At 40.8% G+C, this 20,643-nt stretch overlaps 1 protein-coding gene across 3 annotated transcripts in view; it reads left to right on the forward strand.

Annotated features, from left to right (window-relative positions):
- SCFD2 (sec1 family domain containing 2) overlaps positions 1 to 20,643 on the forward strand; it is a 317,624-nt gene that overhangs the window by 272,737 nt on the left and 24,244 nt on the right. For all 3 annotated transcript variants that reach the window (XM_048848286.2, XM_048848287.2, XM_048848285.2), the window contains exons 6-7: positions 11,075 to 11,220; positions 18,246 to 18,380. In XM_048848286.2, coding sequence (XP_048704243.2) covers positions 11,075 to 11,220; positions 18,246 to 18,380 — 281 coding nt within the window. The remainder of the gene's footprint in view (positions 1 to 11,074; positions 11,221 to 18,245; positions 18,381 to 20,643) is intronic.

Raw genomic sequence — 20,643 nt, forward strand, 5'->3', positions numbered from 1 at the left:
GCAAAAAGGCCAAAGCTTTCAAGAAAATAAGGATTTTTTTATACTGCAATAGGCTGAGAACAACCAATTGTCCAGGAACTGGAATGCGACATTGTCATTGGGGTTTATAGCCTTTTGTAGTATGTGGAGTTTTACTGATATCCTTCAAGAACCTTATTAAGAAACTTTATTTAGATACATAAAGCATTTACCATAGCTGCTTTTTTTAATATTCTAAAAGTGTGTGCTTTTTAAATTAAGATATAGACTACTTGAGGAAACAACTCAGTTGTTCCCTAATGAACTATTGCAATAATTTTCTTTAGAAACCCCATTTGAGCATAACTTAATTCCTCCTGCAATCAGTTTATGTAATTTATTCTAGTAAGTACTGTAGTCTTTTCTGTACTTGTTCATTAAATTGATAGGTTTAATCTCATGTAACATAAGAGCCTCCAGTATGGAATTTGTCAGTACTACATAAAAGTTAATTTTAGATGGTATGGTAGATTAAAATACAGTGAATTAGGAAGGGGATGAAACTTTGCTGTAATAAGACACGGTGTTAGAAATAAACGCTAAGATCAAGATTTTAAAAAATCAGACCCGAAAGTCAGGTTCCTAAAACCATATTTAAGTACCTAAATAAATGGCCATATTTTCAAAAGTGCTGAGCACCCAGCAGTTCCCACTGAATGTAAATATCCCAAATCAGCAAAGTGCTTAGGCACATGCATACCTTTAAGCATGCAAGTAATTCCATTGAAGTAAATGGGACTACTCACAATCTTAAAGTTATGCATGTTGTTGTGTTGTTCAGTGGGTGACAAAGAGATCCTCTCAGTGCCCAGCACTTCTGAAAATTAGGCTACTTATTTAGGTGCATAAATACAGACTTAGAAGCTTTAGTTACCCATTTTTTAAAAATCTTTGCCCATGTCTCAAATGGGAGGTGTTTGTTGTGATAAAAATAAACCACATATTGCATTTTTGCTGCTCACGCTGCTAGTCCAAAAAGTTGCAGAGTTTGTTCTGGCAAGGTTTCAACTCTGCCTCGTGCTCCCTCCTCCAGTCACAGAAACCACATTCATGCCTTAATTTGAATTCCTTGATACTGTTAACTGCTCCAAAGTGTTTCTGCACACTACTTTGTTTTCATTCTCTATATGCTGGTCAGCCTGGAAACTGACATTTATAGAAGTGTAGAGTTGACTGTCTCCATTTTGTGGCTTTTCAAGTGATCCCATTTGATTTCTTCTAAAGCTGTAATTCAACTGGCGTTTTATAAATAAGCCTGTATACAGACTTCAGTTTTTAAACGTATTTATGTCAAATGTTCATTTGTAATCCAGAACAGAAAAAAGTACTGTTTCTCCTCTTTCATTTCTACATCAAATCTATTACTATTCTCAATTTCTCTCTCTTTTCTTACATTTTTTCTCCATTGTACCCTGGTTTCCTTTCCTTTCCTTATCCACTCTGTTTACAGTATCTGTCTGTTTTCTGGCATTCACAGTGTGTTATTGGTTATTATTTAAATGTAGTCTATATACTCGAGAAAGGAACGGCCTGACAACAGGATTCAGAGCCAGGCACTCCTGAGCTATAATTCTGACTGTGATACTGAGCCCTTCAGAGCCCTCGGGTAGTTTCTGCGTCACATCTTTAAATGGTAGATAACCTATCTCCTGCAAAGCGGTGTTGTGAGGGTCAATCAATTAAACCATGTTTAAAATGGCTTCTAAGATGAAAAATGTTACATAGGAGCAAATTATTAGTGATTTTTAACTCGTTAGATTTCTTTTCATTATTGATGTTCAAATACTAATTACAACAAGATATAGTGATCAGTTTTGTCAGGGCACCCTCATTTGGAGTTAGAGTGAAATCTTCCATTGAAGTCAATGGCAAAACTCCATTGACTTCAGTAGGATCAGGATTTCACCCCTAGTTCTCATTATTGGATATTGAGGCAGCATGGATCTATGTGTTCTCATAGATCTGATTCTCGTTTACTAAATAGCTGTGGGGGTAGGGGGAATTTAAAGTTCACACTTGAAAGCTAAATCCTGTTTTGCAAAATCTTCCCCTTTTCCCCCACTTCTTTGGTTTTCTTTTCCTTCTAGCCACTCTTGGTTGCTGTCGTATCACAACCGATCATTGATCGCTGATGAGAAGAGCAAGCCCAGTCCGAGTCCCCCTCATCTTGGCAGTGACTCAGTCTTTTTCATCTTATGGCTGTTCGGTGGCCTATGTGCAATAAGTTAGTGGGCCTCAGTTTAGTTCCTAGGGGAAAGCTGTCAAGAGCACAAAAATTACTTCCACAGCTGGCACTAAATGGCACCTTTGTGGACAGTTTTAGCAAAGAAGCCAAGGGCTGAATGAGCTCTGAGAATGCACAACATTCATCCCTAGAGGCAGGGCTAGGGTGAGCAGTGTGGAAAAGCTTACACTTGCATTGTCTATATGTGCTCTGTAGATAAAATGGATGATTTCATTCTCCCAGGCTGTCAAGTTGATCCCTTTCCAAGCACTTAATTCACTAAGTACTAATTTGTGTAATTAAATTCTGACTCTACATTTCTCCTGTAATTTCAGCTGGGATATAGTGGTATTCTTCACTCCCTGCCCTCTCCTAAATTGTCCTGCAGTGTCATTGTGCAATGTTAAACAGCTTATGGGTTTGACCCCAGTAAGGAGTGAATTAATTCTTATGTATAATTACGATAGTAAAGCATGCTGGGATCCATCAGGGCTGATGGTGATATCCCATTAATACCACTTTAGTTCTGATTATTATGCCTCTTTTCTCCTAGCTGTTAGGTATAAAGACCTACGTACATGTAGTATGGATACCTAGATACACATTCCCTACGTATTTCTTTATAGCTTTCATGTTCTAATATTATGTTCTAATAGCTTTCATATTCTAATATCTAACAATAACTATCATGAAACATATGGGAGTGGAGGTGTGTGTATGTTTTTATATTAATCTGCTAGAAAATGAGAGGCATAATATTCCTCTAATACAGAGTAAAAGAACAAATGTGAGATTTTCATTAGTTTAAAAAATGGTGTGGTGTTCAATGTCTTGGCCCCCAAGGCCCTCTACCTGCTATTCTTTCTTTGTCTCTTGCTGATGCATAACAGTCCAAGTGAGCCAACTTTGCACATGTACAAAAAAGCAACATTCATAATGAGATCCTGGTGCTGGGATTTGTTGTTGTTCTGAGTGATGACTTTTATTTCAACGCATCATTTTGCTTGTGCTCTTAGAACAGCTTAACTTTCCCACCAGCCCCGTAGCATGGTTTTCAGGGCATTTTGTTGGTTGTTTTTTGCAGGTACTTTATATGTTCACTTGTCACAATTCTGATTATGGCTGCACTCTGCCTCAGTTGTTCCGAACAATGGCCTACGCTGTGAACCTAAGTGAACTCATGAGCTTTAAAAGAGTGTTTGATCTTTCCCTGAGTTTGCAGCCTTGAAAATAGCATTATCTTTATTAAGGGCATCTCTCAGAAAGAACATCGGCTAAATGGCAATGATTGTGTATTATTTTAGAAGAAACAAAAGCTTACTTATAATGCCTGTACTATATATTAACAGACACAAAGTATAGTGACAATGTGTGAAGGTGATTTTCTGATACACAATGGCTCTTCTCTAAAGTCTCAGTTGGGAGTTTATCCCCATAAAGGAAAATAAAACAGTGACATACTTAAAGAATCACCGACAAAGCTGATAGGTTCACAGTACAGATCTATGTTGTGTCTTCCTTTAAAGTAGGTTTTTATTGATTTTTTCAGTTTTAGAAATCTGTCAAATAACAAACATATTACAGATTGGTTTCTGTAATTACTGTAGGTTAAAAAGAAGAACATCTCCATTTTTCTTCTGTTCTAAGCTTTCTGTGGCAATCCACTGGTTCTAGTTCTCATAGTTCTGCTATTCACGAAAGAAAAGCCATGATATGACTCAGAAGGAGATATAGGGAAAATCAAAAGTAGGACAACACATGGGCCAACCACTGACTGAATCCTGTTAGTTGCTGAATGCAGACTGTGTAGTTCTAAACCCCCTCAAACTCCTGTTGAAGTCAGTGGAAGTTGAGCAGGCTCAGATTAGCACAAAGTCTGAATGTCTTTTTCCTGTACAATATCAGAATTTTTAGACAAATTCTACTTCTTGAAGATCTCCAATCCCATAAGCCATTAATAGGAATTTTCCCATTTTCACAAGTGGGGTTATTTTATATTTGCCAATAATAAGGCAATATCCAAAACTTTCCCGTAGTAGATACTCTTTTACACCCCTTCCTCCGCATGTAACAAGTTTGATATGCTATGTTAATTACCTTCATTTTATAGTGAAAATTCAGTAACAGCTAAGGTTATTTTAATTAACACGTATTGGGGGGGGTAGCCGTGTTAGTCGGTATCCACAAAAACAATGAGGAGTCTGGTGGCACCTTAAAGAGTAACAGATTTATTTGGGCATAAGCTTTCGTGGGTAAAACACCACTTCTTCAGATGCATGGGTGCCACCAGACTCCTTGTTGTTTTAATTAACACATAAGCTATGCTCCAGTTAATATATTCCACCTCTGCATTATTGTAAAAAGGAACATATTTCTTGATAACATCGGAAAGCTAGAGTATAAATATTCTGTTCTTCTCTCCATACATACACGCAGCTCCCGCTGACATGAAAGGTGTGAATAGGACGTGATTTATCGGAGCATGTCATTTGTACAACGCAACTGCCTTTGTTTTCCAGATTTTGGCAACAGATCAGGGCAAAGTTGCTCTCATTTTACAGACATATTATAGTACAGCAAATACATAACAAGTTTCAAAGAACCTGGGATTTTTTATTAATGTCTAGTATAAGGGATTAAAAAACTAAAAATACATTTAAAAGGAGAAGAATGTAACTATTATGCTGCCAAACAGAGAAAAGAAGGACTTGATTTCCCCAGGCATTTGAGCTTTCTGGATCAACAGAGTCCCAAACTAGCCACTTTTCTGATGGACATGGGGGGCTTAAAAGGAGCTCTCTCCTTCCCCCACTGTGTGGGCAATTGAGAAAGGCATGACAGACAAATGTTTTCTGTAGGCTCTGCCACAGAACACTGGAACAAAATACCAAATCCTTACTGTAGATCAAGAGTACATGCATATTCATTGTCCAGCACAGGCCTGCACCCCCTCTTATCCCTGCAGCACTTCCTGTTACTCCATAAAATGGTGGCGTGAACAATTTTTATCTAGAAGACTATGGCCTGCTGGTGCCAAGGTGCCCAAACCGCTAACAAGGACAAAGCCAAACTCTGATTCCAAAGAGAGAACGATCTGAAAAAAGTCCAACTTGACGGGAGTTGTCTGATTTACTACCATGTGAAAGGAGGTTTTTCCGGGTGGCACAGAAGGAATATATACCATTGAGGATAGCTGAAGGAAAGAGATTGGAGATGGCCCTGAATTGGAATTCTGGATCCAAGCGCCCTCAGACTCTAAACTGGATCCAAAACCTGGGAAATGCCAGCTTCTACTTCCGTGTATGAAAGCAGAAAATACTCCCCCAGTACCCATCCTTCCCAAGGCACGCTTTTCATCACTCTTTTCTTCCCAGGGCCCACAGGCCTTTACCTCAGCCCCACTGTCCATTTCCATTTCATCCCACTTCACAGGGCTACGAGATGAAGCTACCACCCTCACTAATCACGTCATATATCAATCACTTTGCACATTAGTTCTCCATCTCTCTCTAATATGTATGGTGCACTTCAACAATCCAACATGCTAATGAAAAAATTATCCTAGAGCGTTGAATGCCTGTGGTTCTAGTTTACAGCAGAAGCTTCTGACGCTGATACATTGAACGCTAGGGACTGTAACATGGAGTCTGCAGGACTCTAAAGGTTGAAGTGGTGGGATCTGAAAAACAATTATTGTAACAGTTTAAAGAATGTCAGGAAGATGGTTTTCATAACTGTGTGCCTTAAATGCATTTTAATCCAATTAGAATAATTGTTAGAATTGACTATATTCCATCCCAGGGGAGGTTACAGTGGTTTATAATCTATACCCAGCTGTGCAGTATGCCATGGATTTCTAAATGTGAAAGAATATAGCTCTAAAATGGGAAAGGTCAGAGGAAGAAAATGATTGCTTGAAATGGAAGTACTCACTAAATACTTGTAATCAACCTGACTCATCATAACCCTGAGCAGAATATTTATTATGAGCAAGTTTCTCTGTTTGAACTCGACAATGTAAATTTTTCTTATGTAAAGTATTTTCATAATATAAGGTTTTCTTGGTGTCTCAGATTGCATACGTATTAGGTCACTGTAAATTGTCTTGAAGATTCTTGGCTGAATTTTTGGAATCTGTTTCTAGGCTGAACAGAAGGATTCCTTATTTCCTTTCCTGGAATCAGAAGTGCAGTATAAAAATTAATGCTTCCTTTTTCATTTTGAAGCCAGTGAATCCTAGAAAGTACACAGGAATTTATACTAAACAAATTAAAATATTTCATAAAATAAGGTCCTTTAAAATTCCATCTTTATAATAGGTAGAAGTTAAAGCTAGACAAATATAAAATTTGAAATATGGCATTCATTTTTAACAGTGAGGATGATTAACTATTGGAACAAACTACCAATGGAAGTGGTGGATTCTCCATCTCTTGAAGTCTTTAAATTAAGACTAGATACCTTTCTGGAAAGCATGCATTAGTAAAATATATATTGGGCTCAATACAAGTATGAATGAAATTATAGGGTCTGTGTTATACTGGACATCAAACTAAGTGATCTAATAGCCTTAAAATCTATGACTCTGTTAACATAAACTGTAAAAGTAATGGTACATGTAAAATCAATGTTTCTCTATAAATAACATGGGTAGTTAATCAAGTAATTAAAGGGCATGCAGTTAATCAAGAAATGCATTAACAAAAGGTTGATCTCAACAAAGAAAGCAAAACAGGATGTGCTGTGATTATATGCCAAACGCAGAGAACAACAACCAGACAATTGCCAGGCTCAAATAAAAATAAATAAATAAACAAAAAGAACTGTGGCTAAAAAATATGAAAATAGAAGATTCATTAAAAGCAAAAGAACACAAAATGATAATTGATAGTGTTTGTGACTGTCTTAGTGTATCTATATGGCGTCCCTATCCTGTGGCACCATATACATCCAGGGCCTGATTCTCACTGCCTTGCCCCCAGTGCAGTCATTTGCACCCATGCAATGGAGCTGTAATATGCTGCCAAATAAGAACTCTGCACTCACAGACACTTGTGGTAGCATTTCACTCCCATTTTGCACAGGCATAAATGGCTGCACAGAGTGCAAGGCAATGGGCCTCAGTGACTGGTCATTACATTTCAGAAGAAGTGGAGGGTGGAAAGTTTAAAAATTCTTATTTGAAGATCGTTTTTGAAGTAAAAAAGCTGTCAATGGAAGAAGGAAGAAATTGTATACAGAGCAATCTCTGCTAATGAGAAAAATAAGTATAAGAACAAGACAATGAACTCTGAAATGACAAAAGATAAAATCTCTTTAAAAAAAAAAAAGGAAAATGTCCAAAGCAAAAGCAACAAACTTTGCCTCATGTGGTTTTGCTTTACCTGACCTTGCTTAACAAAGAGTGCTGAGGTTCACTAGCAAAAGAAAACATTCCAGATGTGTTTTGGCCAAAAGTGATGGCTTTCTTCTCAAAAAGGGTTGAAAAAAGCACTCTATACAAAGGAAAAATAACTTGTGCTAGTCAGAAAAAGCTTACCTCTAGCATTTACATACCAGGAAAAAGCTTGGCTCTTACGGAATTTAATATAGCGGAGAGAGGGGGGACCACCCTCACAACCCCCATCAAGGCAGATACATTTTGAGTACCCCACTGAAGTATTAGGACCCTCATTTTACTCACTGGGAAAACAAGACAGAGATTAAAAGGACATTGTCAATTTAAAATCTCTCTGAATTTTTTTAGCTACTATTGTTAGAAATAATATTAAAACTTACTACAGCTAACAGATATTAGAGAAAAAAACTATTTTTTTTCCAGTTTACTTTGTACATTCAGTAGCACAAATTTGTGTATTTGGTAGTTTCACTATAGAATCAGTTAGGCTCCATTCCTACAAACACACACGTGCTTAACTTTACCCACAGGAGTAGACTGATGTCTATGGGACAGCTCATGTGAGTAAAGATGTGGACATATATAACTGTCTGAAGGACTGGGACCCCAGGCCTGTGATTGGTAGGAGGCAGGTACACTTGTCAATTGAAGGATTAGGGCCTAAATTAGTTTCCTTGTCTGTGCAGATTGTGCACGAGAGAGATAAGCATGTTTTAAGAACAGCAAATCATTATTGTAAAATCACAGTAGTTTGCAGGGGGACTTGAACAAACACAGTACCTGAAACAACTTTTCACTCACTTTTTTAAAATTTACTAGATTTCAAGTGACATGCCCAAGGACTTCTGAGTGAGTGTCAGTGTTGGGGTTAGAATGCAGGAGTTGCTGTCTCTCAGTCCCAGTGCATTACTAGACCACACAATGGCTAGAGCCAGATCCTCAGCTGTAGCACAAATGAAAATCCAGTGGAGTGTTGCCCTGATATACCAGCTGTGGATCTGACCCAGATTCTTTTTCAGCTAGTATTTGAACAAATAAAGAACCCGATCCTTCAGTCCCAATATCTAATAATAATCTTGTAGGAATATCTTCAGCCCTATAAAGTTCTTAATGTTTGCTGTGCAGAATACAAAGATTGCTGTGTCATTGGTGGTTTGACAGGTAATGATTCCAAAGGCCTTAATGTTAGGCATCTCTTTAAATCTACACAGTTTTGCTTTTCTTGTTGTCTGTATTTTCTGTATAGGAACATTTGGCCACTATTCCATTCATGGAAAACGAAAGTCTTTAGTGTTAGGCAAAAGAATCTTTTCCCCAGAATCAGGCAAGCACAGAGTTGAAGGGGGTTTATTCATGGTACCAGGAAGACTGACAAGCAGCTTCAAAGATATGGTGTCGTAGTGGCCAGTTATATACATTCTCTTATCAATTCATTTGCATTTATCTGTACATACAGAGTCAGACATTGTTACAAGTCAAGAGAGAACCCTGAACAAAGATAAAAATAAGAACAGTACGTACATATAGAGGTCATCCTAATTGCATCAAACGTCTATGGCTACCTTACGGGGGAAGGAGGCGGGGTGGGGGTGGGGGTAGGGCTGAGTGCTTATAGACATCCAGTGGGTTGTGAAGGGAGGGTTAGCATTGTTCTAAGAGCTGAGTTGCTGGGCAGGCATTGACCATATAAGCTGAGCTAAGTTATCAGGTATTGACAGAAACGATGTCCTTGCTTCTCAGCAGTTTGTCTTTTCTGCTGGCTGAATTTTAACTCTTTCCTGACATTGGTATTGATTAAGTATTGTTACAAGACACCATCCCAAGGAGTTTTCATCTAAGAATGGCCCATTCCTGCAGACTGATGCATGTAGGCAGTCCTTCATGCCTAGAGGGAGCCCCACTTATGCCAATGGGATTGCAGGCAGATGTAAGGGCCTGCCCATGTGGATCATATTGCAGAATCTGGATGTAAATCAGCAAAACAGAATGCACCCTGAGTCCCCAGTGGCAAATTATTTGTGAGGATGCGAGTGGGGATTTGTCTCACACTCTCTTTGTCCTTTACTATTAGGGGCGGTGGAGAGAATAATGAAGAAATGAGAGCAGAAAACAAGGCAGGGACAGAGTTGTGCAGACATTTGGCAGGAACGACAAACATCTCAATAAGAAAAGGAGTACTTGTGGCACCTTAGAGACTAACCAATTTATTTGAGCATAAGCTTTCGTGAGCTACAGCTCACTTCATCGGATGCATACTGTGGAAAGTGTAGAAGATCTTTTTATATACACACAAAGCATGAAAAAATACCTCCTCCAACGGAAATGGCCCAACTTGATTATCATAGACATTGTAAGGAGAGTGATCACTTTAGATAAGCTGTTACCAGCAGGAGAGTAGGGTGGGAGGAGGTATTTTTTCATGCTTTGTGTGTATATTAAAAGATCTTCTACACTTTCCACAGTATGCATCCGATGAAGTGAGCTGTAGCTCACGAAAGCTTATGCTCAAATAAATTGGTTAGTCTCTAAGGTGCCACAAGTCCTCCTTTTCTTTTTGCGAATACAGACTAACACGGCTGTTACTCTGAAACCAAACATTTCAATATAAATTATCCAGCAGTTCTCTAACTTGAGCCATTTAAGTTTAGAAATGCAGTTTCCATTCCTTTTTGTAATATAGGTCAGATGGTATGGTGATTAGAGCCAAGGACTAGAATCTTTCCTTACTAAGTCATGGGCTTACAACTGGATATGGCTTGGGGAAATCATTTGACCATCCACTCCTTTGTGCCTCCACCTGGTGGAGAGAATTGGGTTAAAAAGTAAGGCCTCTATGAAAATTAACATTCACATCTTAGGTTGAGCTGCTTTAAGCAAATAAATTTTTAAAAATGTAGTAATTATGAATTAGTGAGGGACATATTTCCTTTTGGATAATGCATCTTCCTTGGCAAGTCAGAATACTTGTCACTAAGTCATCCAGTTAGTTCTGCACAGCTAAGAAATGCCTTCTCAGTCACTGGGCTGCAGGCAAAGGTTCAGGTACTGTGCTGTGAGTAAACTTCCTTGCACGATTGTGTCACAGTGAGCAGACTGAAAAATGAAGGGTTCTTTCCCTTAAAGATCTAGTGACATAACTACCTTTTCTGCCTGCTGTAGCAACCAGAATTTATGGTATTGCTGTTAAATTGTTTCATAATCCAAGATACACATGTAACTCATCCATGGTTGGCTTTGTTTACTCTCTAGGATTTGTGACTGCTTTACCAAGCTGTTCTATTGCTGGGAGCATGTTGTATATACATGTTGATTTCTAAAGTCTAAAAATATTAAACTAATTTAAAATTTCTTCCTCATCATCTTTTTCCCACTGCTCATTATCAAAAAATGAAAGACCTTTACTCACATAGCCATGTGTTTCTGTATTGTTTCAGGCTGTGAATCGTCTCTTCACCTGACATTTCAGAAGGCCACGGTTGCAGTGGACAATATCTTTAAGTCCCTCAGGGATGTTACAAAAGCTCGAATGCACATGAAACAGTTTAATTCTGTGTATGTCCCAGGAAGTAATACCTGCCAGGTAAGTAGATAATCCTTTTTCCATCTGTGTTATATTGTTCTAGCATACGGTCAAAATTACAGTTTCACAGCTGTGACTAATTTACTTTTGTATGAATACAAAACGTATTCTGCAACCCCACGGAATGTTTTTGGAAATAGGTTTTAGAACTGACCTAATCAGCAGCAGCCTCCTGAAGTCCTTAGTCAGTCCAGACTCAAGCAAATTCCCCTTGACTTTATTGGATTTCAGTGGGAATTTGCCTGAGTAAGGACTTCAGGATTTGGTTAACAATGATGTTGTGATATTGTATATATTTTGTGTGAGTGGCAGGGCTAGATCAAGACTACACAGGGCCAGAATCCACTACTGTATATTGAAATGATGTCTAGGTATCTACATGGGACTGTGTTTCAAAGTATTTTTTCTCAGATTTCCACAATTGCAAGTGTCTTGCTGTAAAAATTGCCTGATAATACAGCTTCTGTTTATTGAAAGTAGTGTGATTTTCTTTTAGCATGGGTCATCCTGGCCAAAGTTAGTTCTCTTCCCCCCCCCCCCCAATTACATAACTTCTTCAGTTGGAAATGGACGTTTGCCACATGGAAAGCACATGTAGTAATTTAAGATTTTAAAAGACCATTAAACTTGTCCCTGGTCCTTAGCCAGAAAGATTCCTTTGAAACTTCAGTGTACCGCAGACTAACAAATGGATAAAATTACTCCAGTGGTGAGTCAAACAATGCTGTGTAGCAATGGAGCTGTGGCTATTACACAACATTGCTGAAGGGGCCTTGCAGTAGAAAATCTGTAGGAGAGGCAGGTGAAAGAGTGACAGGGATCAAGTTGCAATTCAATGGCTGTCAAAACATAAAACCTAATGCTGACATCTTCTGGCACTTGTGACCAGAATGATGGCTGATATAGCTAATACCATCAAAATATTCATTAGGTAGCTCTGTGCAGAATACTCAGCATAATAAAAAAAGTACTTCTGAAAGTTTCCTAGAAATGTAGTTAGCATCAGTATGTTCTTTGATTTTAGCCCACTTCTACTCATTTAGGGCCAAGTCCTGGAACACCTTTTGTGGAGGTAAAGAATCCTTACAGCTGCCTAACCTGGCTCTGTACTGGGCTAGCTGATCATGCAGAAGGAGATTAGGAAGAGATCTGCAGATTCACTGTGGTCAGGAGCTGTGGGGTGGCTGCGACATACAAACAAGCTCTCCTTTTCTGTCAAGCATCCCTCTGTGGATGGATCCCAAGTTCTCTCCCCCCGTGTTTAGTTGGTTTACTGCCATGCTAAAGCTGTTATAAAGAGAGAGAGCTGCAGGGACTCAGGGCCCCTCTCCTTTTAAATGGAAAAGAACAAAAGTTGCCATTTTATGAGTTGGGGCGCTCCGGATTTTCTGAGTAGAGGGATTTTTCAGAGCTACCACCAAGGAGTGATGTAATAGGGGTGCACAGCTCTGTATATGTTCTTCCCAGTGTCAGTCAGTCGGAGAGGAGAAACCCACTGCAGGGAATCGGGAGGCACTGCATTTCCAGGTGGGACAAAAACATGAACTGGGAGGAGTTGAGTGGCTTCTTGAGCATTATGCTCTTCTCTGGGTAAGACTGTTGTTTACCACCTCAGGTTTGATTAAGCCACAAAACAGAGCCCAGCCTGTGGCTTCTTGAGCCAGGAGCCTAGCCTTAAAACCCCTAGTTTAATCTCTATTATGTACAGATAAAGTCCCCAGTGTTCAGCCCATCTTGCCAGGGTCCATATCTATACTGAGATTTGAAACTGTGTTAGCACCTATGCAGGGTTCTTGATATTTCATAGACATTTTGTCAGCATTGATAAGTTTTGGGGCAGTTATTCTGATTGAGTTCATATCCCAAAATATACTGATGCTAACAGAGTTACTAGGAAACTTTTAAGAGGACTTTTCTTATCACCATGAATGTCCTGTATTAAATAAGCTAATGAATGTTTATGCAAAGTTAGCCAATCAGTTATCCTCGTGGTTACATGTGTCACAAGATTCCACAACTAATGTTTCTGCTCTGCCTGCTCTTGTAACTGCTCCTCTGTTCCTGTCATTCCTCATCCTGATTACATACACAATTTTTGGTAACCTGGTCTGTCTATATGGGACAGGTCCACTTGTTAGCTACTTCCTAGCAAGAACTGTGTTTAAACACAGTTTTATACAAAAATGTTAGCAGTGTCAAATCTCCAGACACGATTTTAGTGTAGGCATTAGGATATAAGTTCTTTGTTATTGTCAGTCTAATGTAGAAATTAAAAGAGATTACATTATTTTTTGAAAAGCATCGTAAATATTGTGGCCAAGATTTTCAAAAATGACTAGTAATTTCATGGCTCTCATTTTTTGGGTGGCCAGCCTGAGACGATCGAAGGGCCCTGATTTTCAGAGCCTGGGTATCCAGGCACCCAGAATTAGGGCTGGCCTGAAAACAAGAATTCTGTTTTGCAAAAAATAGTTGAGGTTTTGACATTTGTTTTTGTTCCAGTGTGGAACAAAAATGTGAGCCTTTGAAATTTTTCACAAACCAACATAAGGGAAAGAAAGGAACCCTGTCCCAGGAGTAGCCAGTGTCCTGGTAGCTAGGGCACTCATCTGGGAAGTGTGAGACGCAAGTTCAAGTCCCTGCTCTAAATCAGGCAGAGTGGGATCTTGAACCTGTGTATCTCACATTCCGGATAAGTGCCCTCCACTCTCCACTGGGCCATTGGCAATTCTGGGGTGGATCTCTCTAGTAGTTCCATCCTGGACCTGAGAAACCTTCACAGGGAAATTTTCCTGTAAGCTGATATGCTCCATGAAACATTTTGGTTTCCACAAAACGTCATTTTTTGCTTGGAAAAAAGTTTCAAAAATATTTTGACCAGCTCTACCCAAACTCATTAGTCACTTTTGAAAATCTTAGCTGGTAAGTATTCATCTCTGATGGCATACAGATGATATCTATCCTCTATTTCATATAATAGGTTTCTGATTAACATTGGTTTTGATCTCTACTCCAAATGTTTCCTTTTTTTATGCATTTCTATTGCTTATATGTGGCTTTAAGTGGATATTACATAGAGTTTTACACTGGACTTCAAGCTTGTGAGTGGTATTTAAGGCACTTATTCATTGCATAACTAGCTTTGACACAAGTCTTGGAATGTCCTACTATGGAAAGAATATAGCTAATGTCTGTTATGGTTTTGGTTTAATTTAAAAGAATTCTCACCTGTTGTAGAAGAACTACAAGAGATACATAAATCTTCTTTGATGTGATTGCTTACCAAAGTGCAAGATTTGTTTCTTACATTGTAAACTGCTGGACAAAAAAAATCTCTTTAATTATAGTATTGACTTGAAAAGATCCAAGTTGCATAGTAAATGGCTAATTTTTTACTTTTTTTTATTGTATGTGTCATAAATGATGCTTCTGTCATTCATCTTTGCAAAGCATGAGTGAAATTGCACATGAATCTTCTAAGAAAACTAGAGATGTGACATTCCTGGAATAGCACAGTAGGAAAATATTGTGTACTAGATTTGGAACCAGCTAATTTTCTAAGATCATTGCACTCATTCCTGAAACTATTACAGTTACTTTTTAATGTTTTAATCTTCAGCAAACCTATGAATACAAAAAATGCTATCCCCAACTATAAATTGAGTAAGGTAGATTTTTCAGTAAAAGAAGAACTAGTTAGTGCATGTCAGCAAGACCCACGTGGACAGTTAGTGCATGGCAGGCTAGTGTGGGGTAGATTTACTGCTTGCTGCAAACTAAATGGTCATGAGGACAATCCCTTAGAAATCATCTTTAGGATGACTGGATGGCTCAAGCCATTGATAACTGAATATGGACCCTTTCATCTCTAGATCACCGGTTCAAATTCAGCCCAGGTTGATAGATACTGAAAGTTATCACTTGATAGCTATTTGGTGTACCATGAAAAGAATTTGTGGTCTCAGTCCGTTCACTAATTGACAGCTGTCCATGTCACAAAAAATACCATTCCTCTCATCTATGTTGATGCAAATAAAAAGAAAATCAGACCCAGTGTCTCAAAATGGTTGAGGGCGTGTTTACAGAGTGTGAGTGGTATTCGTGTCTGGTGTTTTCATGTTTGGATGATATTCATATTCAGAGGGATCTGATACTCTCCAGCTCAGACCTCTAAATAGCAGAGCTGAGTCTGAGCACTTCCCCCACCACCTCTGCTGAAGATCTCTTCTCTTCTGTTGAGGGGAGGATTCCTCTACTCTCAGATCATCAGGGATAGTTTGCTGGACTTTTCCTGTGTCTTCAAAGGCAGCTGGCAGACCCCTTCCTCTTTCTGTCCTTTTCAAGGGATGACTGTAGGCTCACTGCACCCTAAATTTAAATAAGTATCTTCGGGAGAACAGGAAGTGATTTACATCTTTAAATACTCCACCTGTACTGACCCCTTAACACTTGGAAGTTCAGGCCATCCTAGAGTGTGCTAGAGACTCAGTCAACAGACAAGGTTTCCCATTGGTCCAATGTCACCTTGTGTGTCCTAGTAGACCATATGAGTTAAAGGAGTAGCTTAGCAGAAGCAAGAGGAGTGCTTCCATGTGCAGTTGCTGCAGGGGGCAAGGTAAGGCAGAGCAGAGCAGATTTCAGTGAGGACATGTCACTCAACTAACCCTGAAGTTCTGGGAAGGGAACCAGCTGTCCACACCCTGAAGATAACAGAGATGAAGGGGTCTTTCCCTTCTTTTCCCCACATGGGAAACGACATCAGAATCTCCGCTTTCATTTAGAAAAACAAAACTAAGTTTTTAGCCATCATGTGTGTGAATAAAACCTATGAGTTTGCAGACAACCTGAAATAATAGCTCTAAGGGATGTGAACAGCCTTAGGATCGCAGCAGGGTGTTCACTCCAAGACTCACTAACTCCAGGGGAAAGGAGTACTTGTGGCACCTTAGAGACTAACAAATTTATTTGAGAATAAGCTTTCGTGAGCTACAGCTCACTTCATTGGATGCATGCAGTGGAAAATACAGTGGGGAGATTTATATACACAGAGAACATGAAACAATGGGTGTCACCATACATACTGTAACCAGAGTGATCAGGTAAGGTTAGCTATTACTAGCAGGAGAGCGGGGGTGGGGGGGAGGGCGGAAACCTTTTGTAGTGATAATCAAGGTGGGCCATTTCCAGCAGTTGACAAGAATGTCTGAGTAATAGCTATGGGGGGGGGGGGGGGAGTACATTGGCCAAACTGGACAGTCTCTACATAAAAGAATAAATGGACACAAATCAGACGTCAAGAATTATAACATTCAAAAACCAGAAAGAGAACACTTCAATCTCTTTGGTCACTCGATTACAGACCTAAAAGTCGCAATTCTTCAACAAAAAAACTTCAAAAACAGACTCCAACGAGAGACTGCTGAATTGGAATTAATTTGCAAACTGGATACAATTAACTTAGGCTTGAATAAAGACTGGGAGTGGATGGGTCATTACACAAAGTAAAACTATTTCCCCGTGTTTATTTCCCCCCACACTGTTCCTCACACGTTCTTGTCAACTGCTGGAAATGGCCCACCTTGATTATCACTACAAAAGGTCCCTCTCTCTCCCCACCCCCCGCCCCCCCACTCTCCTGCTGGTAATAGTTCACCTTATCTGATCACTCTGGTTACAGTATGTATGGTAACACCCATTGTTTCATGTTCTCTGTGTATATAAATCTCCCCACTGTATTTTCCACCGCATGCATCCAATGAAGTGAGCTGTAGCTCACAAAAGTTTATGCTCAAATAAATTTGTTAGTCTCTAAGCTGCCACAAGTACTCCTTTTCTTTTTTGCAGATACAGACTAACACGGCTGCTACTCTGAAACCTGTAATAAATCTACCTCTCCGAGAGGCAGTAGTTAGGTCAATGGAAGAATTTTTCCGCAACCTAGCAGTGTCCACACCGGGGCTTAGGTCAACTTAACTATGTCTCTCATGGGTGTGAATTTCACATGAGCGACATAGCTAGGTTGATCTGAGATTTAGGTGTCGTGCAGGCCTTTGTGTGTGGCAAACATGTCCACCTAAGTAACTGACTGCCAGGGGAAGTATGGGGGTTCCCTCCCCTGCCCCCTGACTCTGTGTGGGATAAGTGATCCCTGCTGCGTCCAAAGGGATGGGGGCTCCTACTGCAACAGCTGCAGGGGAAAGGGGCCCCTGGCCCTGCCACCATCACTCCAAATGGAGGGTTGGGCTGGGAGGACAGAACCACAGGAGGCTGCATGTCATTATTATGCATGTCATTATGGCCCTCGGGCCCCAGATTGTCTTAATCTGTCCCCGTTCTCCTATGTAGCTAGGAGGCAGGAGTGGCTGGCTGTGCAGGGATGGAGAGCTAGAGGTACATGATCATTCCTCCTAGAGCTCTTCCTGGCCTAGGAGTAGGAGCTGAATTATTATTTCACACTTTAAGTGATATGCCCTTCTCTAGCTGCCAGGACAGCCTGTTTCAAGTGCACTAAATTCTCTTAAAAATAAACAAATCATAGTACTCATTTCTGTTTAAGTGTTCAACAAAGCCACATGTCTCCTTGAAATTATGCCTGGATTCAAGATAACCTACAGGTATGGTGACAGTTTGCTGCCCTCTCTGTATGACCCTAAAGGAGCTTTGGGTTGGAGAGAAACCTAAGCCCATACGCTCTACTCTGCTAATAATAACAGCCTCGACTGGCCGCTTGACCTCTTCTCCCACAAGAATCTTCACACTTTTTTCCTTGTCTCCCTTTACACATGGAGTACACACAGCACCTGGGTAAATATAGCATGTATCTCTCTCTTCAATTAGATGAGAATTCTGTGCACATCATTGCTATGTAATGTTGCAAATACAGTTGTTGCTTCAACCTTCTAAATGTGTCAAATTTCCATTCTGTGACAAAAGCTTTTGTTTCCTTTAATGGTAATAAAACACTAAGAAAAGCAACTCGCCACAAGTACAGGCAATTTTATTTTCAGCACGTTTTACTTTTGCAGGCCACTTACAAGCCATTGCTGAAGCAGGTGGTAGAGGAGATATTCAATTCTGATCGACCTGACCCTGTTGATATTGAGCACCTATCTGCAGGTCTCACTGATCTCCTGAAAACTGGATTCAGCATGTTCATGAAGGTAAAGCAACCATCCCGAGTTCATATATAAAATCTGCATCTGTCCATAGTTTAACATCTCAGCCACTGTAATTATATACAGTCGTGTATCACTTCCACTAGCTGTCCAGGAAGTGGTACACAACTGTATTTGCCTTTGCATTGTAATAACTGGATGAGATTAATGCTCAATTAAATGAAGACCTAATTATTCCAGTAATACATATACATATGTATGTACATAGGTGTATATATCTATATGAAACGATATAAATGTGGGTCTATATTATTACACATATGTATTTATTTCAGTTTTTAAAAACTATGTTAGAAAAGCAACTCATGAATTATGAACTCCGTGTATGTATCTTGACCAAACCGTAACAACTCAGTTTTGAAGGATGTAGCCTTTTGCCTTCTCCCTTGTCTGTTACTTCCATGTTGGGCTGAAATTCAAAAGGCTGGTGGCAAAAGAATAACAAGAGAGGGCCATTGACATTAAGTGCTCTCCTATCAAAATGGAATAACTCTAAACAATAGGCTGGCTCCCAACCCAGAGAACTAGGTTAACCGTGGACAGGTCGTCTTGGCAACAAAGTCAGCAGGCAGGAGGCTGTGATCACCAGGAGAAGCTGAGGAGGATGTCACCTGACAAAGAGGGCAAAAAGTTATAAAAAGGGCAAGAGCTGCTCTTCTGGGGGCCACTTTTTTCCAGCTCAAGATGGGGGAGGGTTAACCCAATCTGCAGAAGCCTGGGTGAGGCAGGGGACCCTGCCTACCTTCCTAAACGCAGATGGTCTCCAAGGACTCCCAAAGGAAGGGGGTGCTAGTGAGGGGCATTGTGGTTAGGGAGGTTGTGTTCTGTATGATCTGTACTCTTTCTTAGGCATCTATGATTAAGTACAAGAGAGCGGTGGTGTTAGAATCTGCCTCTGTGTGTGTGTGTGTGTGTTTTACATGCTTCACTACTGCAATGTGCTTCCTGTGAGAGTTATATGGTAAACCAGAAGGCTCACATCTTGGGGGTAGTCCTGGAAGAGGGTGTGTTTAAGCAATCGGGGAGGCTGAAGGGTCAGCACTGAGCCCAGGACCTAGGCAGCTGGACAGGGAGTTCCAGACACAGGGTCTGCAATCCAATAGTGTGCCTAGGGACTGCAGAGACTGGGGCAGTGTCTGGACTCCATTCAGGCTCCAAGAGTCTTAAACCATCCAGTGATCTAGAGCAGGGGTGGGCAAACTTTTTGGCCCGAGGGCCACATCTGGGTATGGAAATTGTATGGAGGGCCATGAATGCTCATGAAATCGGGTTGGGGTGCAGGAGGGGGTGAGGGCTCCAGCTGGGGGTGAGGGTTCTGGGGTGGGGCCAGAAATGAGGAGTTCAGGGTGTGGGAGGGGGCTCCGGGCTGGGTCAGGGCGTTGGGGCATGGGAGGGGGTCAGAGGTGCAGGCTCCAGGAGGCTCTTACCTCAAATAGTTCCTGGAAGCAGCGGCATGTCCCCCCTCCAGCTCCTATGTGGAAGTGTGGCCAGGTGGCTCTGTGCGCTGCCCCGTCCGCAGGCACCGCCCCTGCAGCTCCCATTAGCCGCAGTTCCTGGCCAATGGGAGCTGCTGGGGTGGCGCTTGGGGCAGGGGCAGTGCACAGAGCCCCCTGTCTGTTCCTAAACATAGGAGCTGGAGGGGGGACATGCTGCTGCTTCCGGGAGCCTCGGCGTGCACACACAGAGTGGCCTCCAACCCCAATCCCTGTCTGGAGCGCAGGAGCAGGGCAAGCCCCAGACCCACTCCCCAGCAGGAGCTCGAGGGCCGGATTAAACCAGCTGGAGGGCCAGATGTGGCCCCTGGGCCGTAGTTTGCCCATCCCTGATCTAGAGGCTTGGATTCCCCTCTCAGCCATCTGATGGACGGTTGGCAGGGGATGCCCGACCAGATCTGTGACAGGAGGATGAGCCTGGGTATTATTATGCTGGAAGGTATTAATGGGTTCCATCAACCAGTTGTTTGATCGATACACAATTGCAGAAGTGCTTAATCTGTAGCTCTGCTAATCAAATGCCAGAGCTCCGTGTGTTTCCGTTTTTCCCTCATTCAGTTTTCCAATGTTCCCCAAAATCAAAAGATTCGGCCCTGCCTAGAACATCCTCTGAAATTTTGGAATTGATTAGATGTGGCATTCAAAAGTTATTGTTTCAGATTAACAGCTGTGTTAGTCTGTAATCGCAAAAAGAAAAGGAGTACTTGTGGCACCTTAGAGACTAACCAATTTATTTGAGCATAAGCTTTCGTGAG

This window comes from Caretta caretta, chromosome 4, assembly GCF_965140235.1.
Source record: "Caretta caretta isolate rCarCar2 chromosome 4, rCarCar1.hap1, whole genome shotgun sequence".
NCBI lineage: Eukaryota > Metazoa > Chordata > Testudines > Cheloniidae > Caretta > Caretta caretta.